The 27,814-nt window shown below is 46.2% G+C and overlaps 1 protein-coding gene across 6 annotated transcripts in view; it reads right to left on the reverse strand.

The window, feature by feature from the left end:
* The window catches only part of GUCY1A1 (guanylate cyclase 1 soluble subunit alpha 1), a 54,927-nt gene that overhangs the window by 21,198 nt on the left and 5,915 nt on the right, over positions 1 to 27,814 (reverse strand). For 3 of the 6 annotated variants that reach the window (XM_032466265.1, XM_032466247.1, XM_032466254.1), the window contains exons 2-4: positions 10,285 to 10,383; positions 8,513 to 8,919; positions 2,423 to 2,484 (exon numbers count right to left, since the gene is read on the reverse strand). In XM_032466265.1, the coding sequence (XP_032322156.1) occupies positions 2,423 to 2,484; positions 8,513 to 8,773 (323 nt within the window). In that variant the 5' untranslated portion in view covers positions 8,774 to 8,919; positions 10,285 to 10,383. Of the gene's footprint in view, positions 1 to 2,422; positions 2,485 to 3,059; positions 3,222 to 8,512; positions 8,920 to 10,284; positions 10,384 to 27,814 lie in introns of those variants that run through there. The other 3 variants (XM_032466275.1, XM_032466286.1, XM_032466294.1) reach the window with 2 other exon arrangements.

Below are 27,814 nucleotides of genomic sequence, written 5' to 3' on the forward strand. Positions count from 1 at the left end.
GGTGCACTGCTTACACTTATTTTAAAACGCTAGGTAGAAAATTATTCTTATCTAAATAGATTAAGGGCCACTATATGATATCTAATTTGAATCAAGAGATCCCCACCTCCTTGTCACATATGTTATATTAATCCGTCTTTAGATCCACATCTTTTTTCTCATTTAAGCAATGTCTATTTTTTTTCTGAAGAATGAGAGCAAATCTGCCTGGAGAACTCGACTCCTGCCAATTCCCAGCAAAGCTCAGCCAATCCAAACAACACACGGTGCAATTCAAAATACGTTCCCTATCTTCACCTTCAAAAAAAAAAAATTCAGAAAGAAGAAAGTGTAAGCCTGCATTACACCAGCAAGCGTGTGTGTTGTACACACATGGCCACACACCCCAGCCATGAGTTCATACGTGAGATGCCGTGATGTGAACAAAGGTCCTGGAAAAAGAAATGAAGCAGAAGCTCTCTGTGCAAACAGCTGAGAGGAGCATCGTAAGGACTGGGCTGGGACTCACTCACTTAGAAAGGGGGTCCAGCGCTTTGTTTAGAAGCAGTGTACTGTTTTATATATAGAGAGAGAGATTTTGCTTTTCAAGTCACATAAGGTAATAAGCAGTGCACAAAACAGAGTTATTAAGGTATGTTCAGCAGTTGGCAAACTGACAGCAGTAGAAACGGAGGCTGACCCACCAAACACACGGGGGATGAACCCAGTACCCCAAGGGCCTAAAAAGCACAAAGAAGCCACTTAGGATAATCAGCAGGCCGTCTTCTAAGAAAAAAAGTTCCCTGATCTTATTTCAACAACAGAATAATCATTGGGACAATTTAAAACTATGATCCACTCTTTCAGACATCAGGGAAGTGGTAAAAGATGTTTCAAGCTTTCCAAATAAAATAATTTTTGTAAGTTTTGAGATTTTTAAAAAAGATACTTCTCTGGGAACTCATCCTGCCAGCATAGCTGCAGGCAGCTTAGGAATACTTGCGTGCACAAGCCCTGAGCACGCACTCGGAGTAGGGGAGCTGCCTGCCAAGGGCTCAGGCAGACAGACAGACAGACGGACGGACGGTAGCAGCTCCAGGACTTGTCAGATATCTTATCAGCTTGACTGAGGAGGAAGGGCCGAGGTCTCTGGCATGCTCTCCATATCACTCTGTAAACACAGCTCCGTCAGACTCAGAGCTTCACACTCTCTCCCTCTGGACTCGCCTGTGACCCCTTCTTGGCGCGCCTGCCGCCTGCAGTGGGGGACCAGTTCGCCAGCAAGGGAGACCAGCACAGATAATCCCCAGAGCAGATTACCCACTCTCCAGCAGTGGACAGATGGATGGATTTATGGACCATTCCCGATAACGGCGCTGGTTTGCAAAACATCAAAGTCTGATTCTGAAAATTGGAACTCAAGTGTTTGTGTTATGATTCACCAGTGAAATAGCCCTTTGATTGCAGGGAAACAAACATGAGGCCAAATCAAGCTCCCCATCAGCAGTCAGGTGCCAAGATATCTTTAAAAATTAACTGTAGAAGTCAGGTTGTTTTTTTTTAAATCACCTTACATATTAATTAAACCTCTACAGAAAACTCTCTTCAAGAAAATTTCAAACACAGAGTAGAAGGAAAAGTGTGAATAGAACTGCTACTCAGCCAGTGCACACCAGTATAACCAAACTAGCCGTGGAAATACCAAAACACCTCCCTACAGAGTGGCAACTGCTGCTGCCCCACCCCCCGAGCTGCCCTCCTCTCGCTCCCCCAGCCCTCCTCCTCCTCCTGATGCAGCAGCTAAGTGTTTTTCTCTTAATAATTTTTATTTATTCTTTGGGGGGGAGGGGAGGTCATTAGGTTTATTTCATTATGTATTCATTTAATGGCGGTACCAGGGACTGAACCCAGGACCTCCCGCATGCTAAGCACATGCTCCACCACTGAGCCACCCCCACTAAAAAGTTTAACCTGTGGTTGAAGTTGGGAGAAGGTTGACAATAGGAGGAGGCAGGCGGCCCTGGGACCCTGCCCTAATCTTCGAGCAAGGAGTCTGCTCCGATCCACGCTGCACCTTTGTTAAATATTTCAGGAATTGCCCCTTCGTAGGAAAGAACAGGCCTTCTGGGAGCTTATCAAAAGCAGCAGCACAGGCAAGGTGGTTCACATCAGGGGCTCTGAAGAACCCCAGCTTGAAACCCAGTTCTGCCTTTTCCTCAACAGCTGCAGAATCCTAAACATTTTATATACACCCGAGCTTGCCTGGCGATAGAGACAGCGTGGAACATGAGTGTGCCGCGTGCAGACTCGCGACAGCTGAGACCCGCAGCCCGGTGCCAGGTGTGCCAAAGTGATGCCCACACGCTGACGCATCACTGAGCGCCAGTTCCCGGCAATGGTGACTGGACCAGGACACTCACACAACGGAACTGGGTCAACTTACCTGCTTTCCTGTATTTGGAGTTTTGCCAGTGTTCTCTGGAGGGCAAGGTTCAGCCGCTCAAACTGAAGATGGAAAAGAAAAGTTTCAAACATCCCCTTAAGTAATCATTTTCTTGAAGATACATATGTAAAAATTCTCTTAGGAAAAAGCGGAAACGTTCCTTTAATGGTTTAAGTGTGGGGAACTCACAGTTTCCTGTGCACTTTGTAAACTTGGGAAGCAGCAAGGAGCTCAGGCTAATTGGAGTCTGGCCTGGGCTGTGGCCCTCAGGCCCTGCCCTGGGTGGGTGTCCCCTGCAGCCACAGAACAAGCGCCAGTCCCCACCAGAGACTCCAGTTTGGTAAAGTTGGGTCTTCCTGGAGAAATCTCAGGAATCTGCAAACTCACATTCCCGGCACAGACACTACCCCAGCCCCAGCAGGGACCTCCCCGCTTCGCTCCGAATACACATTCATGTCTCATGCATCACTTACTTCTGCTCCAGAAAACTCCAGACCTCCTGTCTTTCCTCTCTGAGCCCTTAAACCCACCCTTGTCATCAAGGTCAGTTGATCATTGATTTGGAACAAATCTTGGATTTCCTGTAACTTGTACTCATTTCCTCTCTTTGAACTAATAATCTTCACCAAATACTTACAGGTTTCTTCCTTTATTGATTTCTGAGTGTGTCACAGTTTTTCCTCTATGGCAAAGTATTTGTACATAAGCCTCCGGAGTTTTAGATACTGGTCGACTATGTCTTCATCTCTTGTAACAGCTCCTTCTCCCTAACTAGTTGCTAAGTGCAAAGTAAAACCCTGGTAACCAGTGCTGCCAATTTTTCTGCATCCCTCCCTCCTCCCCCTCAAAAAATCATATGTGTGTATATAGCCGTGGACTCTCTCTGTGGTTTACCCAGAGGACAGTGAACGATTCTCTGGCTATGTCCCAAGTTGTGAAATTCCTTTTTCCTTAGGAACTATTTATATCTCTCCCGGAGTTTCCACTGGTCAAGTGGGACAGCAGAGTTAAGCAAAACACACCAAGCTTCTGTTTCAAGGAAATGAGTTATGAAAAGAACTTTTGGTTTTTAAAGTGCATAGAGCTGAGAAAAGAAATGTGAAGTTCATTGAAAGAAAATGCAAGAGATGAGAAGAAATAAAAGAAAACTTCAGTTCACCCTGTAGAGCAGTTTTTCTGACTGTTCAGGTGAGAAGAGGGGGCACACCTGCCTTGGGAGGAGAGCAGGGGCTGGAAGGAGATGGAGCCCTGGGCAGATTCGGAGCAAGGGCCCGGCGATCTCTGTGATGCCTGGCAGGCGACGACCGTGTTTGGGAAGGGAAACGTGGGCCTGTTTCTTGGCCGTCTTTGATATTAGGGAAAGAGGAAGGGAACATTAAATTGGAGACTGTAAATAGGCAGATCAGCCCGGGGTCCTTAAGAAGCTTCCATTTCTCAAGTTACTCTGGTATTCCTAACGCCAGCATGTTAGTGTGGATTAAAACCCATAAAACCACGCTCCATCTTTCTGGGTGTTCTTGGGGAAGAGAGTCATGAGTGAAACGAGGGCACTGCCTCTGCGCATGCTCTCAATCGTCTTTCAGGCATTTGCTACCCGACTTTTTTTCTTACTACCTGTCCTCTCCTCTAGAACAGAGGCTCCGACAGGGCAGGGACGACCTGCTTCGCTCACCAAGCCACGTCCGGCACCGAGACAGTGCCTGGCCAGAGGGATGCTCGCTACGTAATGATGGAGTGAACAAACGAATGAACGAACACCATGTGCCCCCATCAGTTAATTCAAGTCTTGAGGGCTTCGTCTGTAATTATCGCATCTGTGAAGCAACACAGCCCAGGACAGAGCTGCTGCCCTTTCAGCTTGTTCATGAGTCCCTTCAGATTGTTTCCAATTTAAAACGATTTGAATTATATTTGTTTATATACGAATCACTGCTGTGACTAGGAACTTCTGACGGGCGATGAGGAAAGACAACCCATCCAACCCTGCCTCTGAAGCCGTTTTTCCTTCCTCGCCCCGGTCAGGTGGGGATATCACCATTCTCTCTCCTCTCAACCTTCTGGTTAAACCGTCACATGCACGTTCATACCCTTTTCAATCAGTATCCTCCTTGGTCCTTCACTTCCTTCCCGCTGCCACCAGGAGCTTCTCTTTCTAGTCTTTCCCCCCTAACACATGCGCTGCCACGGTAACGGAGGAGAAACGTTCCCTCCCGGTGCTGGGGCCCGCGGAGCAGAGGTCTTCCTGACTTTCCACATTGCATCGAAACTTTTTTTTTTCTAAAGAACTTTTTTTCCTGGCCACGTTTTAACAGCATACTTTAGTGATAATACAGGTTAACAGGCTTTTGCACCTGCTTTCATTATATACCACTGCTCCCCTGGAAAATTGTTACAAATTCAAAACAAGACAAGGCAAAAGCCACAAGCTTCCCAAGCAAAACATTTACTGCTAAAGGCTGCTGGGGTGCAGGATTTCCTACCACGGCGCCCACAGTCCTCCTGAGCCTGGATCGCGAGATGACACCGTTCACAGGGAAGCCATTAAGCAGGACTGAGCTTGAAGTGAGACCTGAGATTCAGAGCCAACTGCTGTGGAAGGTCAGGTACTCCACATCCTGACAGCTATATACAGTGACTTTCAGTTTACTACGGTATTTGAGGACCAAGTCCAGTATTTCCTTCTAAATTAAGTCCCTGCAATTCAATGCACATCAATACTGCACCACAGTCTTCTGAAGATTCTCAGTTCCTGGCCCTCAATCTCCCTTTTACCCAGGAAGCATCTGTTTTGAGTTTGGAGGAACAGGCTCACTCATACCCCCAAGCCTTGGACCCTGAAGTGCTGTGGATCATGGGATTTCTGATGGACAGAGAGGATTGCCCATCCCCAAAAGTAAATAGAGTGCTGCTCTCAAGTTGTTTCTCTTTACTTAACAGCTCTCTTTTGACTTGATAAAGATAGATATGTATTCTGTTGTTAAAACGAGCATTTTCTCACAAACACAGCACACAGCAGTACTTAGGTACAACTGCTGTTCAATGCACTTTTGCTGTCAACACTCTGGATGGAATTTCATTGGTAGGGTTTCTGGATAAGCTGTGCTATTTCAGTTGATTTTCAACTTTTCTACAGTTTTTAATGTTTTTCTAGACCAAGGATATTTCAATTCATAAGGATAAATTGTGACACTGCTTCTTTTCTTCCTTCTTGCAACGCAGTATTTTGGAGCACATTTAGAGACTTCAGGAGTTCCCTCGGACCCTCCTTAGTCTCATGAGGTCTTTGGTTTGGGAGAGTATTGTTTACACAAGCAGATCTGACTCAGCTGATTCAATTCAATAAGTGGGTTCTGATTTGCTACAAGGGTGGTTGATACTGTATTGCAAGTTTCTTAAAGACACTATGTCTGAGGGGCTTCCAAGATTACTGGGGTGCACAGCCATGAAAAATGACCTAACGATGTTACATCAGAAAGAGCAATGTGTTATGAGTGAGAGGCAGAGACCTTTTCACCTCCCCCCGTTATCTCTTACTTAAAGCAAGCGTCCTGACTTTATGTGCTTCAATCTTTCCAGACAAATGAAAAGTTTGCATTAGATAAGCCATAAGCCTTTTCTAAGTCCTACTATTCCATGGCTCTGGAATGCCAGCTCCCACTCTAAATTTGCTCAGCATAATGAACTATAATTCTTGCCCCCCCCCAATAAAACATAATTGGGGAATTAAATCTGATTCTCTAAAACAAGAACTATGATGTTGTCAAATGCTGTCTGGAGTCTCCTCCTTTGAGTTACTGATAGAACCAAAAGTGAACAGTAGGAGAAGTGCTACCTCTGACCACTCAAAAAGAAGCAGTTTAAAAGAAAAAAAACCTTCTTTAATCAAAGACATTCAGATGTTTGGACAGTTGATGATGTAACCTAGGCTGGTTACTATACAGTCCAGTTATACCAACACTGGATAGTCACTGTTCTAAGGCCAATGGCCTCAGTTGTGGGAAAGGAGACCTAGTCATTGACTCCCACTGTACCCTCCCTCACCCCTGCCTCCCAGACCCAACAGTCTTGCCTTCTCTGCTGCATAACCCTGTAGTCAAATCCTGATCCTTATTCCTGGGAGTTTGCAAGCAAATGACAGGTTATTCTAAATACAGAAAAAGAAAAAAGGCAAACGTCATTTTTAGTTGGAATTCAGAATGTTTTTTAAAGAGATTCCAACATGTACATGACTTCTATCAGAGGGACTCAAAATTTATCAGACAAAATAATGACGCCAATGGGACAGTGACAGGCTGGACTCGAGGAAGCAGGGATGCTCTCCAGCTTCCCCTCCCCCACCCTCTGTTCCTCTGTGTGTCTCCCTCTGTCTTTGAACCTGAGAGCGCCACCTGCTTCCCAGGCTGTGACGCCAACCAGCTGCCTGAGAAGGGCCACACTAGGGGAGAGTAAGTCAGTATTTCCATCTCAAAGGCCACTACCCAAAGGGCTACTGTTCTAGCATTACATCTGAAATAAGTTCCCTCGACTTCCAGCTAATTCTAACCCATCCATCCTCCGAGCTTCAGGTCTCTTCTTTCTCACTGGAGACCATATTGTCGAGAGCAGTAACTGCTCTCCCCCTCGAAAGCTGTGTGACTTTGGTCAAGTCACTTAACCTCTCTAGTCCTTCTTGGGAGTGAATCAAGATGGCCTCTGAAGCTCCCTCAGTCCTAGAAGTCAGCAGTCTGGTTCCGCAGTGCTTCGCACAACGCACAGGGTCGGTGCTGAGTCACTGACAAGCCATCAGTGGATCATGACGGCTGAAGTCTGATGACATCAGTGCCCGATCTCCCAGCTTAGTGAATTTATATAAGCCTGCGAACTCTGACAGACAGAGGAAGACACACCGTGAAGACACTCAGCCTCTCTTTTCTTCCACCCCACGACAGAGAGGAGCTCCTCGCATGTCTTCTATTCCAAAGATACTTGACTTAATTAGGTACATACCTTGTCCCCAGAGCTCTCCCTTCCCTGCAGTTTTGTTGAGAAATAATTGACATCCATCACTGCAGCATGATGGCTTGATTTACACAGAATGTGAAATGATGACCACAATAGCTTGGGTTCGGCTAACACCCATCTTCTTATGTAGGTACAATAAAAAGTAAAGAGAAGACATTTCTCGCTGCGATGAGAACTCATAGGCTTTCCTCACGGAGGCTTTCCCATACATCATCCAGCGGTGCTGGCTACAGCCATCTCGCTGTCCTTGCGTCCCTGGTACCCAAGCATCTCCGAACTGAAGGTGGGTCTCTTCTGACCACCTTGGCCACCTTCCTCTAATTCCCCTCCCCCACCCTCTGCCTCTGGGAACCACCAGTCTGATCTCTTTCTCTTTGGGACTTGGTGGTGTTGTTTAAGATGCCATATGTAAATGAGATGACACAGTAGCTGTCTTTCCAGAGGTCTCTTAAGGGAGGGGCTCCAGATCTCAGCGCGGCTCTAGGCTGCTCACTATAACAAGGCATGTCCCAGCTGCCGGCAGGTAGGTACTGGCAGGTGCGGGTCCCTGACCCCAACTTAGGGATGAGGTCGAGCCTGGCGTGAGCGGAGACTTCAAACTCAGAGCCAGCAGGACACCTCAGCAAATTGGCAGGGAATGTGTGATACTCTTTGGACACAGACCAGGACAGCCCAGCAGAAAATAAGTTATTCTTTGAGGAATTTAGCTCTAAAAACCAGCTAACAATGGATGGGTCCTTATGGATGGCTGGAGCTATGGATTGTTTTACTTCATGCACATTGAGGCTCTATGGAGTGGGTGGTGTCACCATTCCCATTTTACAGGTAAGGATGCTGAGGCCAACAGACTAAGCAAGTCATCAAGCTCACCAGAGTGCAGGACAGAGTGCAAGATCTTAAACATTTTAAGATGAAACACAATTCAAGAACACGATGCCTGTAGAGGAATGTTTTTATATGTTTCTGGAAAATACTCTACATCCACCACAGCCCTGAAAGTGAGAAAGCAAGTGTTCGCATTTTCCTTAGAAAAACATTCTTTTAGCATCTTCAAAATATCAGTGCCATCTCGAAAGGGCAAGCGCTCACCTCCGGGAAAATCAGTTTGCAAATGCTCTCGGCCAAAGTCTGAAGATAGACGCGACTGCGGCTGGTCTTCCTGGGGGGAAGCCCCCCGTGCGCGCGCCCCTCGGGGACGCCCCTGCTCGCGCGCGGGGCTGCGGTCCCGGCCTCCGAGCATCCGGCCGCCGCCGCCGCCTCCGCCGGCTCCTTGGCCGCGGGTCCCGGCGCCAGCAGAGAGAAGGGGCAGTCCCCCGTGATCTGCAGGTCCTTCAGCTTCGTGCAGAACATGGTGTTGGCGGCCCCACCTGGGTGGCCCCCCAGGGAGCTGCTCTCAGGTGGGACAGACACACAGAAGCCACGACAGACCAGGGACCCTCGTGACCCGCGCGTCTACAGGCAGGAGCAGCTCAGAACAGAGGAGGCACCTCCTGTTCCTGCGAATACAGAAAAAGCCAGGCATGAGAAAGCAAAGACCCTACTGTCGTCGGTCATTTCCAAGCAAAACAAAAATTCTGGTGGAGATGTCAATCCTAAAATGGATGGAACACTGGTGAGCATTCTGGTAAAATACCTGCGTACCCAGGAACCACAAAGGACCCCTGGCTGGGACCCTGCACGTTCACTGTTAAACTGCACAGGATGAGGCTGTACATGAATTAATTACAAAAGAGTCATATTTACCAACATCTGCACACACATTTGAGAAACTCCCAAAATTATCTATGTCTCACAAGTTGCTAGACCAACTATTAGTATTTTAGTATTTTCCAGTGGAATATAATTTTCTCCAAAATGCCTTTAGAACAAACTACTGATTTCCCCTTTTTTCCCCAGTCCATTTGGCCTAGTTTGATTCCCCAAGAGTGGAAGACGATGGTTTTAGGACAGAAGTCAAGTCTCAGTCTAGGTCATACTAGTGTGGGAACTACTACACCCTCACTATGATCTCTTCTGAAAAGTCAGAACAGCATAACTAACGTCTCCTCAACACACCTGAAGAAAAAAAATACATTATGATGCCCAAGTGTATGTTGTTAGATCTGAAACACTGACTTTCACGTGAAAAAATTAATTGAAATGATTACTGCAAAAGATTTTTTTTCTATCAATAGTGCAGTAATTTTAAAATAGCATCAAAATGAAAAGCAAATAGTATTTTTTTCAAAGAACTCCTGATTCCTTGAGAACATGCCATTGGATTTGCAGGGGTGTGTGGATCTGACTCTGGAAGACACTGGAGTAAACCCAGAAGGCCTCTCTCCCTGGGGGTCCACGAACATCACGCGCTGGGCTGTCCTGGCCTGCGCTCCCTCCTGCTTTTGTTTGTGTTGATGCTGTGACCATGCTTCTCCACACAATCCACCACCCGTTTCTCACCAGCTACTTTTCAGCCGAACTGTCTGCTTGTAAATTCTGCTGATCAGCAGTACCAACGATCTTGACTACCTGGGTCCACCAACTTTCCAAGCTTGTAAAGTCAAAAGGCACGAAAGTGTGAAAAAGAGGCCGTGTCGTGCCTGGAACAGTGCCGGGAACTCTGTGTTTACAGTTGGGCCTTGCGGCGAGCTTCTTTGAAACAGGCATTATTATCCCCAGTGGGCCAGAGGCTCCAAGTTGAGGACATTTTCTTCCATCTGAAATGCTAGAAAGTGACAGAGCTCGGGCTGAAACGCAGGTCCAGCTGACCCCACAGCGAGTGCATTTTCTGTGAACCCAAACTCATTACCTAATGAGTTTCTAAATAATCAGGTTTATACAGTTGGATTAGTTTATCTTAAAGATACGGTTTATAAGTTTACCTTAGAAAGCGAACAAGAACATAAAAACCTCCTTAGCTGATGGAACTTCAATCGTCCAGGCTAAAGTCTAACATTTCACATATCACTTATATGTGGAATCTAAAAAAAGAAAGAAAGAAAAAAGAGGACACTATGAACTCATCTACAAATAAGGAACAGACACACTGACATAGTAAACAATCTTACGGTTTCTGGCGGCAGGGGGTGGGAAGGGATGAATTTGAGAGTTTGAGATTTGCAAATGTTAGCCACTGTATATAAAAATGGATAAGTAACAGATTTCTTCTGTATAGCACAGGGAACCATATTCAATATCCTATAGTTACCTTTAATGAAAAAGAATATGAAAATGTATATGCATGTATATGCATGTACATGCATGCCTGGGACATTGGGCTGTACACCAGAAATTGACACATTGTAACTGACTATGCTTCAGTTAAAGAAAAAAAGGCAAGAAAAAGAAAATAATTAACTTACAAAAAAAATTAGTGTATTTAATAATAAAAAATCATTTATTATTTTCTTTTCTATGCACCTCAGTGCTCTCCATGTATTCCTAATATGTATAAGCAACAGCTTGTAATTTGTCACAACTTATCTAGTACGTCGAGAACAATGGCCTACTCATTTCCCAAACTGGGACAAACAAGGCAGGTGAAGTCGCATTTGCCAGCCCTCTGGGTGTTCAGGGTGCCCAGGGTTGGGGAAGGGATGAGGACGGGCCAGAAGCAGCAGACGGGCCAGAAGCAGCAGCCCGGCCCTGGGCCCTGAGCTACTCAAAGCCACACCCACACCTGTGGTCAGGTGGAATTTAGGAATCTTCGGGAAGGTACAGGGAGATCGCAGACCCAGCAGGGAGATGATCAGTGGTGAGAAACCTGTGTCTACAGGGCCGGAGTGGGTCACTCCCACTCTGCAGTCGGAGACTCAGCTCCGCCACTCCCCAGCCCACACACGCAGAGGGATGAGAGATGGGTCTGGAGAAAACTTGCAAAACCAGACTGGATTTGGCCTGTGGGTCAGGGGTTAGAGTTCCTTCCTCATCTCTTCCACCTCAAAGTGAGCCTGTGTGGGTTCAGTTCTGCAGAATTTCAAAGTAATAAAGGGGGAGTGTATCAGATAACCTTACATAAATATTTATTTATAAAAATTAAATCACCATTATTTTATATGAATTTTTAGGAAGAAGAACTGTCTTAATTGAATGTCATGATTTCAGTTATATCAAAATATAAGCCAATAACTAGAAAAGAGTTCACTCAAAAAAAAGGAAGGCTATACAATAGATTACATATAAAATTGATATAGGACAGGGAACTATATTCAATATCTTGTAATATCCTATAATGAAAAAATATGAGAAGAAATATACATATGTATAACTGAATCACTATGCTGTACATGAGAAATTAACACAACATTGGAAACTGACTATACTTCAATAAAAAAAAAGATTTTATGGTGGAGCCCATTCAGGTCTAGAACTTCCTAAAATAAGTTATTCTGGGACATACTCTAATCTTAGCATTGGACCAAAGAGTCTGCCATGACATACTTCATGAAAAATTCCTTCACTACACCTAATCTTGTCAGTTAAGCCAGATTTTAGCCCTTGTCCCCAAACCCAACACTGTATTCTCATCTTCCTCTTCAGTCCCACAACTGAACAGCCAACCCTTCCTGGAAATCTCCTCTGTCACAGTGCTGTAATTCCCAGAAAATGTGCCCAACATTGTTTTTAATTAAAGCAAAAACAGCAGCAGGAAACAAGGCTGACTTCACGATCAGTTAAGTGTTTAGTCTCATTAAATCACACATGTGTAAACAAACTCATTAGCAGTCGCCGTCTGTTCCGCGGAAGAATTTGCACCGAGAACAGATGCGTGCAGATTGGGCACCTTGGAAGTCCGTGTTTGCCTGGCGTGGTCCTGCCGGGAAGACAGAACGCGCCCTTGGGCTGCACGAGGGATGATCTGTAGGTGCAGCCTTAGCAGTGACTTCAGGAATGGTTTGATCGCTCCCGAATTCAGTCCAGAGTGGGGTGTAGAGATGGCAGTAAAAAACATGGCAAGGAAAAAACAAATTAATTAAAGTGATGCATTTCGTGACCAGGCCTTGGCAGGCAGTGGGATATATATTCTCAGAAACTCGGAGAGGTGCTTGTCATCCACAGTTGATGATTAAACAGCCTCCAAATGTTCTGACTGCTCTCTCCTTTCACTGGTAAGTGATTAACTCTGCTGCGCTGAGAATAAGGGCCCATCTACCGGCCTCAAATTAACAACCAGGATACCCTACTGCTCAGGAAATGTGGCTCCATCATTAAACTCCAGGAGGGAATTAAGCACAAAAGCCTTGTTTTTCATATGTTTAAAAAAAACCAAACCTGAGAGAAGCACCCACTAGGTCCTCTGTCTGTTTCACAACAGAGGTCCTTACACCAGACCCAGCACCCAGCCAGGCCGAAATCTGTGACTAAAGAAGTATGAGTGTTTTAAGATTCAATTCCAAAGTGCAGATTTTTTAAGAGGGAACTTCAAAACAGACAGCCTCAGGAAAGGCAGAGTGTCCACACTCCAGCACACACCTACCGACCATTTTCAGAAACAGATGTCAAGAGGACAGCTTGACGTCCCTGGTAGACTGCAAGCTGAACGCTTTCATTCCTCAAAGGCTGCACAAATGTTCAGTACAAGTCCCTAAGTCACGCTTGTAAACTGTGTTCTTTTCACTTGGCAGTAAAGGGCACTTACAGAACTTGCCCCTTCGATATATCAGGAAAGCGGGATGAAGCAGTGGAGGAGCTTGTGCGAAGGTCCAAGTCTCTCCAGCACTAAGTGGAGGGAAAGGACGCGGTTCCAGCGCCTCCAGGCATCACTCCTCCCTGCTTTCCCTTCTGTGCTGTGTTCAAGTCCTCGGACAAGATTTATTCCTGCGTCTCCAAGGCTCTGGTTTTTGCTTCCCCGGTGTCACCCCCAACCTCCTTGGTAAATTCCAGGATGAGCTCCTGGAAGTTAAAGCTCAAGAATCCTTCGGCACTGAACACACTCGATGTCATTCATTCCTTTGCTTGTTCACGTTTCACTCTGTTCAGTAGGTATCTAGGATGGTCTGCAACGTGTGGGCCATCCTTCCAGACGCCAAGGGCAGAGCAGCACGCAACGGGCATCACATCCCTCGTGGAGAGGACAGTCCAACAGGAAAGCTATTTCCGACGCACAGTTCACGGTGTGACATGTGCGATAGCAGTGGCGCGTAGCTCTGGGAGGGCAAGTAGGGGCTGAAATCAGTCCCAGGAGGAAGAGACATCCAGCTGCATGGTGGCTGGGAGCCTCAGAAGACAGTCCCAGAGAGGCCGACGTGCTCGGAGGTGGGGACAGACCAGTCGTGGTCCAGGGGGTGGAATTCCCCGGGCCTGGCTGGGGCGTGTGGACAGTGGTGAGGGGCGGCACGGGCAGAGGCCAGGGCGTCCCTGGCAGGAGGGCCCTGCAGACCAGGCTCAACAAGCCTAAGCTCTAGGCCACGGGCCACCAACTGAGTGATGAAGAAGTGGGTCTGAGTAGAGCAGACTGGGACGCAGAATGAGAGGTGGTTGGCGCTGGACAGGGGGCTGGCCTTGGATGGGTGAGAACAGTGACCCAGGGGATGACAGAGTGGGTCATTTCTGGCTCTCTTCCCAGGGAGAAGCCACAGGCTTTGGCTCCTGAGGGGACCCGAGGGGACTTGAGGACTCTCCGTCTCAACACCAAAGCCAAGGCACAAGTCTGGGGCCATGGAGGGCAATTGAAATGGTCCAGGGTGCACCCCCCAGGCCTGGGGCTATTCGTGGTCACTCAGCCCAGATGCAGGCTCTCAGTGTGACCTGACACCTTGCAGGAGGGGACGCTTCACCTCTCCTACTGAAATCTCCTTCGGGAAGGCGTTTCTCATCCTCCCAAAGCCCAGACACGGGAACACTGATTGCAATTTACATCAATATATAAAAAACAAATTTCTTCTGTACAGCACAGGAAACTATATTCAGTATCTTGTAATGGCCTTTAATGAAAAAGAATAGGAAAACAAATATATGTATGCATATGCGTGACTGGGACACTGCTGTACACCAGAAAGTGACACACTGTAACTGACTGTACTGCAATTTAAAAAAAAAATGTACATCACCAATTCGCAACAGACTGCGCTTGTACATGAGTGTCAGTGTCTCCAGCTCTCTTCAAGAACAGTGGGGGGGGTGCTTACTTTTTGTTACTAAGAGCCTAGACTGATAATCCTCCCAAAACAAGGAGGTCACCTCTAAAGCAGTGGAAACCTCAGATCTACGGACCAGAATGCCAGGAACCCCCATTCCCCTGAAAACAACTGCCTCACTGAAGCCACGGGATCAGACACGAATTACGTCTAACACATGACACTAAGTCATTGAAAATGAGGTGGTGTGATCCACGCCTTTCTTGTGGGATTTAGGGGGCAATTCAGGGACAACTTTGTCATAGTAGCAAAGTTTAGTACACTCCATGGTAGGGAGATTTTAACTCTTATGGATTATCATTTGTTTGATTGTCAAATTGTACAGCAAAATGTTTGCAGAATGTCTTGTAACTCATTAAGGAGCAAAACCTTTGAGACTATAAATCCTAACCATCTATGTTTTTAAAACTCTCCAATAGGATTATCAGTGAAATTTGAATACATGCAGTTACTATCTCTTCAAATTACGTATCATGACCACTTAGAGCAGGTCATGGAGATCATGAGGAAACCGGACCAATGTCTCAATATTTTGCTCCTGAAATGTATGAAATAACTTCCTGGGCTTTTCCTACCATCCCCATCACAGTATACAGCTGAAATAGTTCCTTCCAGAGACCAAGCCATTTACAAATATATGTACTGAAAATGTAATAATTACTATGAAAAGGGTGAAGGGAGAAATTACCTCTGTTACCCTATAAAAAGCCATTCCGTTTTTCCTGTTTTCCGGTGAATACTGGGTATTTCTGTAATGGGATGTGGCTCGTACTCAATTACAAATAGGGGGATATTTCGGGATAAAGTAGCAGTCACGCTAGGTCCCCGCCCCACACTCTCCCTCAGTCTGCACGTACACCGTGTCCTGGGAGGATTTATCACACACTTTTATCTATTGCGTCTCCACAACTCAGCAGGTCCAGCACTGTCCTCAAGTCTCTTCCAATCAAGCCACCTTTTCCCCCTACATCAGTCCCATAATTACTGTAGTGCCGTATTCCCTACAATACAGCCTATCTTTTTATAACTAAGCGTGTATATTTTTTAGGATTGTTACAACTTTTGTTACTGCTCGTGTTGACTGGTTTCACCCCAACACACTTTCTTCCCATAAGTCCTTTTATTTCTAGTAGAGTTGAGCAGCAGAGCACACGTGGCTTTTAAGGGACACGTATATCGTGCTGTATCAGAAATGCCTGTATCACAATGATGTTTGATTTAAATTTACAAGTAAGGTTAAAAACCTACTTAACTATCTGGAAAAACACCCAAGAAGGTCACATTATCTTAGACTTCACAGCTTTTATTACGACTTAGTTAGTATACTCCGATGAGACTTGCAAAATGCAAGCAAATCCATGATGGGGAAACAACTGGGCTGGTAGATTTCAGGTAAGTGGCATAATGACACCGTAACCTTTTCGTTTTCTCTTCTTTTTCATTTTAGCCAGCCACAAAGTCCCGGAAGCACATCCCTGACTTGATGTGCCCACAGCCACGCGTCCCCACTTCCTTCCCTCTTCTGCAAGGATGCATCTGGCAGACACGTGACGGTTGGCGCAGTACGATGGAGCCCTCGTGGTCTGCGGGGACCAGCTCACGCAAACGCAGCTGCGCTCTGAGGTCGTGGAGTCGGACCAGCAGGGAAGAGCTCCGTCAGGCCCCAGGACCGCAGGTCCGTGTCTGCCTCTCGCCCCTACCGTGTCCCAGCTCTGTGACGTCTCAGCCTGACTTCACCTGAACTTTCCGCACCTGGGAACAGGGATGCCAACAGCAACTATTTCATGTACGTGTTGTGATGGGAAACGTCGATAAACGTAAAACACTTAGGAAAGCAGCTGTTGCCCGTCTGCAGTGAGTAAATGTCAGCCATTACAGTCCCTCCTCAGCAGTTCAGGGATGTCGACCAGGCTCCTACACTTCATTAAGCTTCTGTTTCCTCACCCACGAAAGGGGAAAATGGTGGTGAAATGGGGATACATGAAGGATCAGAGAAAATAATATGCAAAGGCCATCACGCTCACAGAAGTCACTAAATAAATGACTGACAAGATTATTCTGCCTTCCCAGGAAGATCTGGGAACATCTGAAACCTGTGACACTCTCTTTCCATCACTTTTCAAAGCCAAGGGAGCTCATACATGGCAGGTGCTTGGTGCCCTGCAAATACAGAAAATGTTCTCCACCTGAAGAGCATGACAACACATCCAGAAAGGAATGCTTGTCAATAGTTAGGGTTCCTTTTATTGAATTATGAAATAATAGTGTTTACAGCCCAGCCCAGAGCACTGACGTTCTATTTTGGTTTCATCTTGTGTAATTCGATTAGCTAATAAGCTGCATGCCAAATTTCTTTAATAAAATATTAGAATAAAAAATTGAAGAACTATTCTAGATTCTAAATCTCTTTTTCCACTCATTAAACCAAACGTGTTATATCAAGCAAGTCTTTTGTCACCTGAATGCATACTGTTTTCTATAAATCCACATTATCCCCAATGTGGAAAATTTTTTGAACCAAATAAACTCTTAACAACCAAGCTGAAAGAGAAATTCTTTGCTATCTGATTTTCTTTTCCTAAAATGAGAGATTGACAAATAATTAGTATGTGTTATACAAAGACTCTTACCTCTAGTCACTGCTTTTGTAATTACCTGTTCTCCTCAAGGTCAAGTCAGTGTTAACCCTTCCATGGACTCACTTTCTCAAAGTTTATTGATCTTTGTAGAAGGGTTTAAGTGATGAGGAGGGAGAGGTGAGACACTTACTGGAATGTTAATTTCAGGATATTTGTGCAATCCAGGTGAAGCACCCAGAGTCTGAGTAGAATCGGGTTTCTAACAAGAGTAATTAAGGTAGGTTCTGGGACTGACTGTCACATCCGTGCAGTACCTGAAGTCACATGCTGAACACTGAGGAGACTGGTGGAGGAAAGCCAAATGATCTGGGCTCTAATCTGTCATATTTGGAAAGAAGATTCTAGAAGAAGATGCAAGAGTGACCCTGGAGTCTCCTAATCCAGCCCTTGGAGCTTTTCCCAAGATCCTTGAGGGAAAAAAAATGACCCCCAACTAAGAATCATGAAGGTTTGTCACCACTGCTGGAGACGGAACCTCATCCAACCTGCTCAAGAACAAATGAATCAAGACACGTTGGCCTGGCCACACAGAAAGACAGAGGAAGCCCAGGAGAGCGGTGAGAAATGTGCCAATGGTGGAGGCCCGGGCGGGGAGGAGCTGGGCACCGGGCCAACGGGGAGGCTCAGACGAAGCCACACCACCCCTAGAAGGACACTGGACACGCATGGGTGGGCAAACCATGGCCTGTGGGCCAAAGCCCGCCTCATGCCTGCTTCCTTCCAGCCCTTGTGCTAAGAATGGTCTTTCCAGGATGAAAGGCTGGAGAAAAATGTGAAGAATGTTTCCCAATGCAGGAGCACCGCATGAAACTCGAGTTTCAGTGCCCACAAATAAGGCCTCACTGGGACACAGCCAAGTTGCACCACAATAAGAAATGTGTGTATATATATATATATATATATATATATATATATATATATATATATATATATATATATATATATATATATATATATATATTTGGTCTCTGCCCGCCCGCTCCCTTTCCTAGTTGCCTAGCACCCTGGGAGTCTCCAGTGACGTGTCTTTTTGTGTGCCATTGAGGGGGCTGGGGGCTGGGGTCTCCCTGATGGCCCGAGCTGGGGTTAGAGGGTCGGAATCCTGTGTCCCAGCAAGTCTCCGGGGAGGGAAGGGGCTGGAGTTGCCCTGAACACTAATGGTCAAAATTTAATCAGTAGTGCTGACCTAATGAGGCCTCTATAGAAAACCCTGACCGGAGGGATTTCAGGGACCTCCTAGGGTGCTGAACACACGAAGGTGCCAGGAGGGTGGTGCACCCAGAGCGGGCTTGGGGGCTGGCGTGGGGGCTGCATCCTTCCCCCTAGTCCTTGCCCCCTGCGTCTCTTCCATCTGGCTGTTCTCGAATTGCATCCTTTTGTAATAAACAGGTAGGATGGTAAGTAAACTGTTTTCCTGAGTTCTGTGAGCTCCTCTGGCACATCCCTGAGCCCAGGGAGGGGCCATGGGCACCTTCAGCTCACAGCTTGTTGTGGGAAGGACCAGGCATGGACCTGGGATTAGGATCCGAGGTGGGGGGCTGTCCTGTGGGACTGACCCATTCATCTGTGACTCTAGGAATATGGTCTCAGAACTGAACTCAGTGGTAGATGCCCGGCTAGAGGCGGGGAGCTGCTTGGTGAGGGAAACCACACGTCTGGTGTCAGGTGTTAAATGCTGACATAGAGGGAAACCGGGTTTTTACGTTTCCAGGCTCGTTCACTTACAGAAGGCTGCTGAGTTGGAAGGCCAACGAGACAGACCAGGCCAGCAAAGCCGAAATCACTTACTGTCTTGTCCTTCACAGACTCAGCTTGCTGACCTTCTAAGACGGCACATACATTACCTCACTTAATCTTTGCAGCAATCCTACAGGGAGTCTGCGTGTGTGTGTTTTACACAAGAAGAATCTAAAACACAGATTCAGAAACTTGTCTGCAGTCACTGCTTACGAGTGGCAGAAACAGGCAATGAACCCAGGCTTATCTGGCTATAAAGCCAGTGTTCTGGGGCGACTCTGAGAAATGGGGGGCCTTGTACATACCATCGTGATTACTCCTGAAATTCCTCTACCAATAAATACAACCTGGGAAAACAAAGATTAAATTTATCAGCTAAAATAGAAGGTCAGACTGTCGGGCCTGGGGGCTGAGGGAAAGTCCAGACGTTCCCGAAACACAGGTGTGGGAGACCCTCTCGGGAACCCCTTCTGCAAAATTTTACTTTGAGCCAAGGCCAGCCAAAAAAAAAAGCAAATTCCAAGACAATGCGTTCTGATTTTTCACATTACAAGTAGTTCAGGAGACGCCACGACCAGAAACGAGATTTGGCCTCTAAACGTGGACTTCACGGGTGTGTATTTGGATCTGCACAAAGCATGGGCTGAGAAGGCTGAGTTCGTCCCCGTTAGACCTGAGACCACAACCATATCCTTCCAGTGCCGCCTCATCTCTGACTGGCTGAAAACAGACAAGGTTAAAGAAATGTGCCTGCTCACAGTAAACGCAAACACGTTTTCTTCTTCGCTTCTGCATCTCTCATGTAAACGTCAACGCTAAGGCTCAGGCGTTTACAAGCAGGAGAGATGTCAGAGCTTATTTACAGCTGGTGGAACAAAAATCCAGATTTTTGTGACTTGGCCCAAGCCCCAGAGCTCCTGTGGCGTGGCGGTCAACGTGGGCAACTTGACCTTGGCCCAGAGCTCACCCCTACACTCTCATCACCCCCTCACCCGAAACGCAGGGAAACCTCTCTCCTTCTGTGGGCCCACCCCCCAAACTGCTGACTCTGCTTTGACCAGCAGGTCACAACTAGTTCCCCGAATTCCAGGTCCGCACGTGATCAGTTGGGAGTTATCACACACACTGGGTTTCAGTCCGATCAGAGGCTTACGTTCCATGGACGTATCACACCAACACTAACACACACGGCAAAACTGCTTTAGCCATCTTCAGTTTCCAGACTATTTCCCCAGGCTCTTTTGCATGATTTGCTCATCGCCTTTTGTACTTTCTCAAGGAGTTATCTTTAGTCCTTTCTTAATTCTCTAAACATCTTTTCTGAATAGCCTTATTCATCAGCCTGTCTTTGCCACTTAATCGAAAAGTTATGGACGTTTCCAGCCTTAACCTAACCAACCACACAGATTACAAGCTATCCGACTTTAGACTTCCGGTGTGCAGTTTTACACTGAAATGGAAAGACAGGACTACCGGCTTGCAGCCATCTGGTGCAAACGCAGGCGATGTAGAGGTATTAAGTCCTCACCACACAGTTCACTCTTACGCCTTTATCTCCTCTGAAGCTTCTGCACGTGCAGCCCAGACACAGATGCAAACAGCACAGAGCTGGAGAACGAAGTCATTTCCAAAACGTTTTCCCATATAGTTTCCTCTTTTCTGTTTTATTATTTCGTATTGGCTGTCCCACTTTTATTATTTTTGTCAATTATTTTTTTCCCTTCCTGTTTTATCATTCTTCGGCCTTTTTTGGAAGGGAAAACTCTCACTTGACCCAGAAATGGACGAGGTTCCCCAAGGTCATCTGAAAATGGCTAAGACTGGACGTGAAGTCTTCGGCACAAGGTCCTGCCCGAGGGGAAGAGCCGTGCGAGCGGATGGAGGGATGGAAAGTTGTGGGGCAGGCAGGAAAGGGTGGTGCCTGAGATATTCCAGAATTACAGCCGGCATCACGGACAACTGACCGGGCATCGGGAGCAAGAGAGATTTTGCTGAGCTCTGCCTGGAAGGATAACATGGCCTCGCTGGGAAGATGTGAGTCTGGGGAAGGACGCTGACTTCTGTGCTGTGTACACATCTCTGGGACTGCTGGCCGGACAGCCAGGCAGGGACACATCTGACCACTGGAGTCCGCAATGCAGGAGCATAAAGCAGACAAGAGACGTGAACTCCTGGGCCCCCACACCGCGAGCCATTAAATCCAGGAGCTTAATTCAAGCTGCCTGGTGTTGAAGGGCTGGAGCCGAGAGGGAAGATGGCCCGACCAAGCGCCCCGGGAGGACGTCCTTCACTGAGACTGAAGAAGGGCCGCATGACTCAGATGGAGAGGCAGACATCAGGAAAACACAAGGGGAATGCAAACAGAAGTGGGCGTGTGCTCAAAAGCAGGTTTTTTTTCTGGGGGCCTGAAGAGGGTACGGGGGTGTGCCTGTCGGCTGGGGCTGCCGCCACGCTGCACCAGAAACCGGGGGCCTAATGGCAGGGGCTCGTTTTCTCCCGGCCCTGGAGCTGCAGGTGGGCAGCACGAGCGAGTTTTGGTGAAAGCTCGCTCTCTCTCTCTTTTTATTTGTAACACCTTCATTGTGGCATGGCTCCTGTACAGTAAACTACACGTATTTCAGATGTACCATTTGATGGATTCTGATAGATGTCTGCACCCATGAAATCACCACCACAATGAAGATAGCCAACATTTCCATCACTTCCCAAGAGGTGCAAATTTAGAATTCCCAATTTATCCCTTTCCACCCCCTTTACCCCCTGGTAACCATAACTTTGTTTTCTATGTCTGTAAGTCTGTTTCTGTTTTGTAAAAAAGTTCACTTGTGTCATTTTTTAGATTCACATTTAAATAGTATCATAGGTTTGCAGATGGCTACCTTCTCCTGGTGCCCTCACATTGCAGAGAGAGAGAGAGAGACAGCCTTTAGCTTTCTGCTGTCTCCTTCCATAAGGGCCCTAATCCCATCCTGAGGGCCCCACCCTTGTGACCTCACCTAAACAGAATATTTCCTAAAAAAGTCCCTTTGTGTTCTATAGCATTAGTCATGAGACATTAGAATGCCTAAAATTTAAGTCCAACAATGCTGAGACTTGATGAGGATGGGGAACAACCAGAATTTTCCATAAACTGTTGGTGAGAAAGTAAAAAGGAACAACCCCTTCTGGAAAGCAGTCTGGTGGTTTCTTAAAATGTGAACGCATCCTGCTATGCTGCCCAGCGTTCCACTTCTAGGTAAATACCCAAGAGAAAGGTCAGACAAAGACCTGAATGCAAACACGCATAGCAGCTTTACTTGTAATTACTGAAACCTGGAAACTATTCAGATGTCTTTGATCATGTGAATGAATGAAAAAGAAGTTGTTTTAGCCTTACATGGAAGGACCGTTATCCAGCAGGTGTGGGCAACCAAGAGGATAACCCCTCAAAGTCATCATCGGAGTGAACGGGACCACATACAAGCATCCACACCGTGACATTACTTTTATCTAAAGCCTAGACACAAGTCTGCGAGTCCAGATGGCAGAATGGCAACCGCCCGGGGACAGAAGAGGGACACTGACTGGAAATGGACATAGGAAAACTTCTAGGGGAGATAGGGATGGTCTTTCTCTCGACCATGGTGGTGGTTTCACAGGTGAACACACCTGTCACATCTTCTCCAACTGCATATTTTATGTATTTGAGGTTTATTGTACACAACATTATACCTTAGCCAAGTCATTAAAAAAAACCCTCAGTGGAAGGCTAAAGAACCCTAAATTCCAAAAGAGACAAATAACGAGCCCTAGGAGGGAAGAGATGTGGGCATTTGCATCCCAGATGAAGCGGAGGCAGGAGACAGTCGCCCACAGTCAGGTCACGAGAGGCCGGATGAGCGTGCGTCGAACTTCTAGCTGCTGCGTGACAGAGGAGAACCCCCCGGGGAGCCCCTCGGCTGAGACTGACTCACCTTCCAGGCTTGCAGCCCAATGTAGGGGTGTGCTCCACAACACACACCTGACAGGTGACACGTGAAAGGGAACAAGAAAGGGACCCAGGGGCAAGAGAGAACCGTCAACAGAAACAGACCAAGGAATGGCCCAGATGTTGCTATCAGACAGGAATGTGAAAACAGCTGTGGTTAAACACAGTAAAGAAACCAGTGCATAGTTGAATAGCAGGCCTAAGTAGTAAGCTTCCATGATGAAATAGCATGTAAAAAAAAAAAAAAAAAAGGAACCACTGGAGACACAGAAAATGCAATATCAGAAATAAGAAAGGAACTCCATTTAACATCAGAGGAAAGGATCAGTGAACATTAAGTCAGGTTAACCGAAATAACCCCAGCAAAAACACAAAGAGAATAAAAAGTGATAAATAGAAAAGCATCTGAAAACTGCAGAACATCAAAAGGTCTCACATACACGTATTTAGAGTTCAGAAAAAAAGGAGGAAATGGAAGCAGAAAAACATTTGAACTGATAATGGCTCTGAAGATTCCATATTTGATGAGAGCATTGCACACATATCCAAGAAGTTCCTTAAACCCCACCCATGATAAATGCAAAGAAAACATTCCTAAACATTACAATCATGACAACTTTAGACTGGCGGAAAATTTAAAGATACTTTGTTTATTTTAATTTAACTGAGTATCTATCATCTGTATTAAAAGTATTAATTTTTTCTTGCTTTATGTATTTTATTTGGAAGCTTATAGACCACTGAAACCTAACTCTAAAAACTCATTATGCTCTAGAGTCTAATTTGACTGTTGTAAAAACAAACGCTATGAGTCACATGCAAAGTCTTTTACAAACCATCAGAAAAATGTGTATATAAGCCAAAAAAGCAGTAAAGCACAGTTTTTAAGAAGATGGACCCTGCGGGCTCAGAACACTGGTTCCTCCAATAACTCAGTGGATGACAATAAGGCAGATTACTTTTCCACCCTTGACTTTGTTTCTCATCTTCAGATTAAATGACAAGGGCGTGACACTTCTCAAGTTGTTCAGTAGAGGCAGCTCAGTTTTAACAAGGCTTGGAACACAGTATGTCCTGAATGGATGCTATCATTACCTGAAACTGGGTGTAAATTATTCCAGCATCTTAATGTTGTTTTGCTCAAAGCTTGGTCAGCAAAACAGTAGGTGTCTAAGTGCGCAAAGGCCCACACACTCCTGGGGATGTGCCCTGAGACCCTTCCACAGGACGAGCAGGTAAGAACCATTTTCCTAACGGTACTCAGATGTGATGTGTGCTGTGTGCACTCATGCTCTGGGAACCACGCAGTGCGGCTGTCCACCTGCAGCAACGCAGACGGACCTGGAGGTGATCACGCTAAGCGAGGGGGGTCAGGCACAGAAAGCCAAGTATCATATGACATCACTCATGTGTAGAATCTAAAATATGACACAAATGAACTTATTTACAAAACAGAAATAGACTCACAGACACAGAAAACAACCTTATGGTTACCAAGGGGAAGGGGAGGGGGAGGGATAAATTAGAAGTTTGGAATTAGCAGATACAAACTACTGTATATAAAATAAATAAACTAGGTCCTACTGTAGAGCAGAGGGAACTAAATTCAATCTCTTATAATAGCCTGTAATGAAAAAGAATTTATCTGTATAACTGGATCATTATGCTGTACACCAGAAGCTAATACAACATTGTCAGTCAACTAGACTTCAATTTTTAAAAGTAATTATCGATAAAAATAAGTAAGTAACTAAACAGATTTTGCTCGGGTTTGACAGCCTAAGATAATGAAGGCCACAACACGCTGGTGAGGGAAAATGGTCTGACCACCCGAGTTTCTCCTTTAGCGATGAAGAAAACTAACCAGGCACAGAAAGTGCGAACAAACAGCTCTGTCTGGGACCTTCTCTCTCTTCTTTTGACCCTCGTCTTCCTCTCTGAGCATGACGTTGCTGCCCAGGGCACCCTGCTTGTAGCACTGAAAACAGAGGCAACCTAATAAAAGTGACTTTCGCCATTGGACACACAGGCCGTGCTGTGATTCTGGGTGAAACAGTTATTCCGTGGCCTCCCAGAGATACCGTCCAGAGGGCTGCCCCCAAAATGGGGGCAGGACCCCCTGGGGGGCAGGACCAGGGGAGAGGAACTTTAATGGATGGCGTCCTTGCGATGGCCGTGATGTATGACCTCCCTGCTCCTGGGCAAGCCAGCAGGTGAGCTGCAGGTGACACCCCGGCCTAAGCCAGGGGAAGGTCTGACAGCCTCAAAGGGCAAGGGGAAAAGGTGGGGGGAGACAGCACTTCCGGTCGGGTGACATGCTACCCAACAGACTATCAAGAAACAGCACGGCTCTCACATACCGCCACTGAAAACCTCTTAGCATGAGACGACACATCAGGGGCTTAAGAATATTACTCTGAGCAGTCACCACCGAAAAGAACCAGAAATAGATCCTGCAGCACATTAAATTGTTCCTTGGAGTAGAGATGAACAAAGAGGAAAGTTAATTAATCATCATTAGGGGCTGCAAATATTTTAAGACATAGGAAAAAATGAAATTTTACCCAGAGTGTTCACTGGGAAGACAGCTTTTGCTAACCACATTTGGAAATGTGCACTGAGAATCCAGGGCAAGAGGATCCTGCTTCAACTGTGGACACATCAAGTCTTGACAGTGTTAGTGTTTATCCAAGTATTTCCCACGTGACATTTGTAATTCTCTGAATGCTGTACTGATTAAGTTTTAAATTCACAAATACACAACCTAAAAGTTCATATTATACTAATGAAACATTGGAATGTTTTGTCCTATGTTTAATTGACTTAATACAAACTTTAAAAAATAATTTAACTACTTAGAGCACACATTAAGCTGCAAAATGACTAAACATTGAGCATAAGCAGCTAACAATTTCAGTGTAGACATATAAAATTAGACCAGCAACATAACAAAACTCCTCTAATGAAAATGCACGGTATTAACGTTCCAGGGTTTGTCAACAGCATGGATGGAAACACCAGCCCTAAAGTAAGGAGTCAAACGATGTCCTTGTTGAGTCTGGAAATGCACGTGTAACTCTGAGTGGTCTGAACTGACCCACGAAGGTCTTATTAAAAGTGATGCAGACCCCACACAGCCTTTCCCCCAAACTCAAAAAATCAAAAGGGCTGCTCATCACCTGATAAAGAAAGGCTCAGCTGACGCCCTGGCCTTGTGATCTAACCCCTTTTACCTTAAATCTTTTTATAAACGCTCCCTCCCCACCACCGCCGGCTGCTCCGAGCGGCTGGATCACGTGACACGGGTCCTGCGCGCTCACGACCGGAGGAGCAGTTCTGGTGAACAGACTGGGGGCTGAACAGGAACAGAATGTCGTCCCCAGGGGACAGCAGACAATTCAGAGAGCAGGGACAGCGGAGGAGTACGGGGAGGGTTCTGAGAAGTGGAGCCCAGTGTGCTGCTGTGAGGAGGCGCAGGTTCGCGCCTCGCAAGGATGGAGATGGGGGGGGGGGGTCGTCAGGACAAGGGGGGGGCCTGGTGATCCCAGAAAGAACAGAGCAAACCGCGGCTGGCGGGGAACTGGTGCTGCACTTTGAGCTCCATGTGCTAGTCGTGCGCACACACTCAGACACACTTACATACTCATACACACACACCCACAAATACACACTCACACACTGACACATGCACAATCACGTACATGCATACACACTCACGCACTCACAATACATTCACACTCATAGACTCACTAACACACATACACACTCACACACTCACTGACACATGCACACACATACACCCATATGCACTACACACATGCACACACACACACTCAAACTCATACACACTCAAACTCATACACACTCACATACACTTATACACACATACACACTCACAATATACACTCACACTCATACACACTCACACACTCACCTGCTTCCTACCCTGCCCCTTACCTTCTCTCTGCCTAGAACATTCTTTCCAGTATTCTCTGTATTTAAATGCTACAGCTTCTGCAAAGTCCAGCATTCTGGTGCTGTCTCAGACCTGAGCTCAGTGCTAAGAAAGCCTTCTCCAACGCGGCCCTCCTGTGGCCCTGGCCTCAGGCTCTTGAGAACTTAGTAAACCTGCACCACGGGTATTAAGCTCATTGTTAAGGGCTGGCGTGTGTAACTCTGAGACTATTTCTGGGTCCTGCTATCTCCACACACAGGCTTTAAACTCCCCCGAGGGAGGGAATGCCATGAACTTGTTGTCTCTTCCTCCGTGACTAGCATGATTCATGATAAACCTCGCTGTGAGAACTAGAAAAACTGAGCACCCTCTGAAAAGAGTCTCATAGAATATAAAGTCACCCGAAGCTTTCAAAAATCACAAATTCCAAAACATGTTCCTGTAATTCTTGGTATTATTGCCAGACACAGCGGCGATAACAGCATTTTTATTCGGTGTGGGAACAGCACACTGACTGCTGGGGGAGGAAGAAGTTCAATGGCAAGTACGTGGCTGGACCCGCAGAACCACCCTGCTCCTGCCCTGTTTCTTCTCAGCTCCTCAGGAAAATAGGACTAAACTGGCAAAAGCAAGACGAACATCAAAACAGCAAATTTAAGGCCCACGGTAAAGTATGAGGTTAAATCTTTTAAATGAGTTTAAATCCATCAATTTGGCTAAATTTCACCACCAAGGACTGAAAGCATTTCTGGATGAGATAAAGGCAGAGGTAAAATCATTAAAATACTGCAATGAAGAGAGGTGTTGATAGAGAACAAGGAATCCCACCATGGTCTCAATTTTTCAAAAAAGAGAAGGTGGATTCCACCAGCTTCAGCCTAGACAGCTTGACACTGATTCCAGGCACGGTCCCCAAGAGACTGCCACAGTGATGGTACCCAAGCTCTAACATGCGACATGCTGCTGCCTCCAAGCTAT

Source organism: Camelus ferus, chromosome 2 (genome assembly GCF_009834535.1).
Source record: "Camelus ferus isolate YT-003-E chromosome 2, BCGSAC_Cfer_1.0, whole genome shotgun sequence".
NCBI lineage: Eukaryota > Metazoa > Chordata > Mammalia > Artiodactyla > Camelidae > Camelus > Camelus ferus.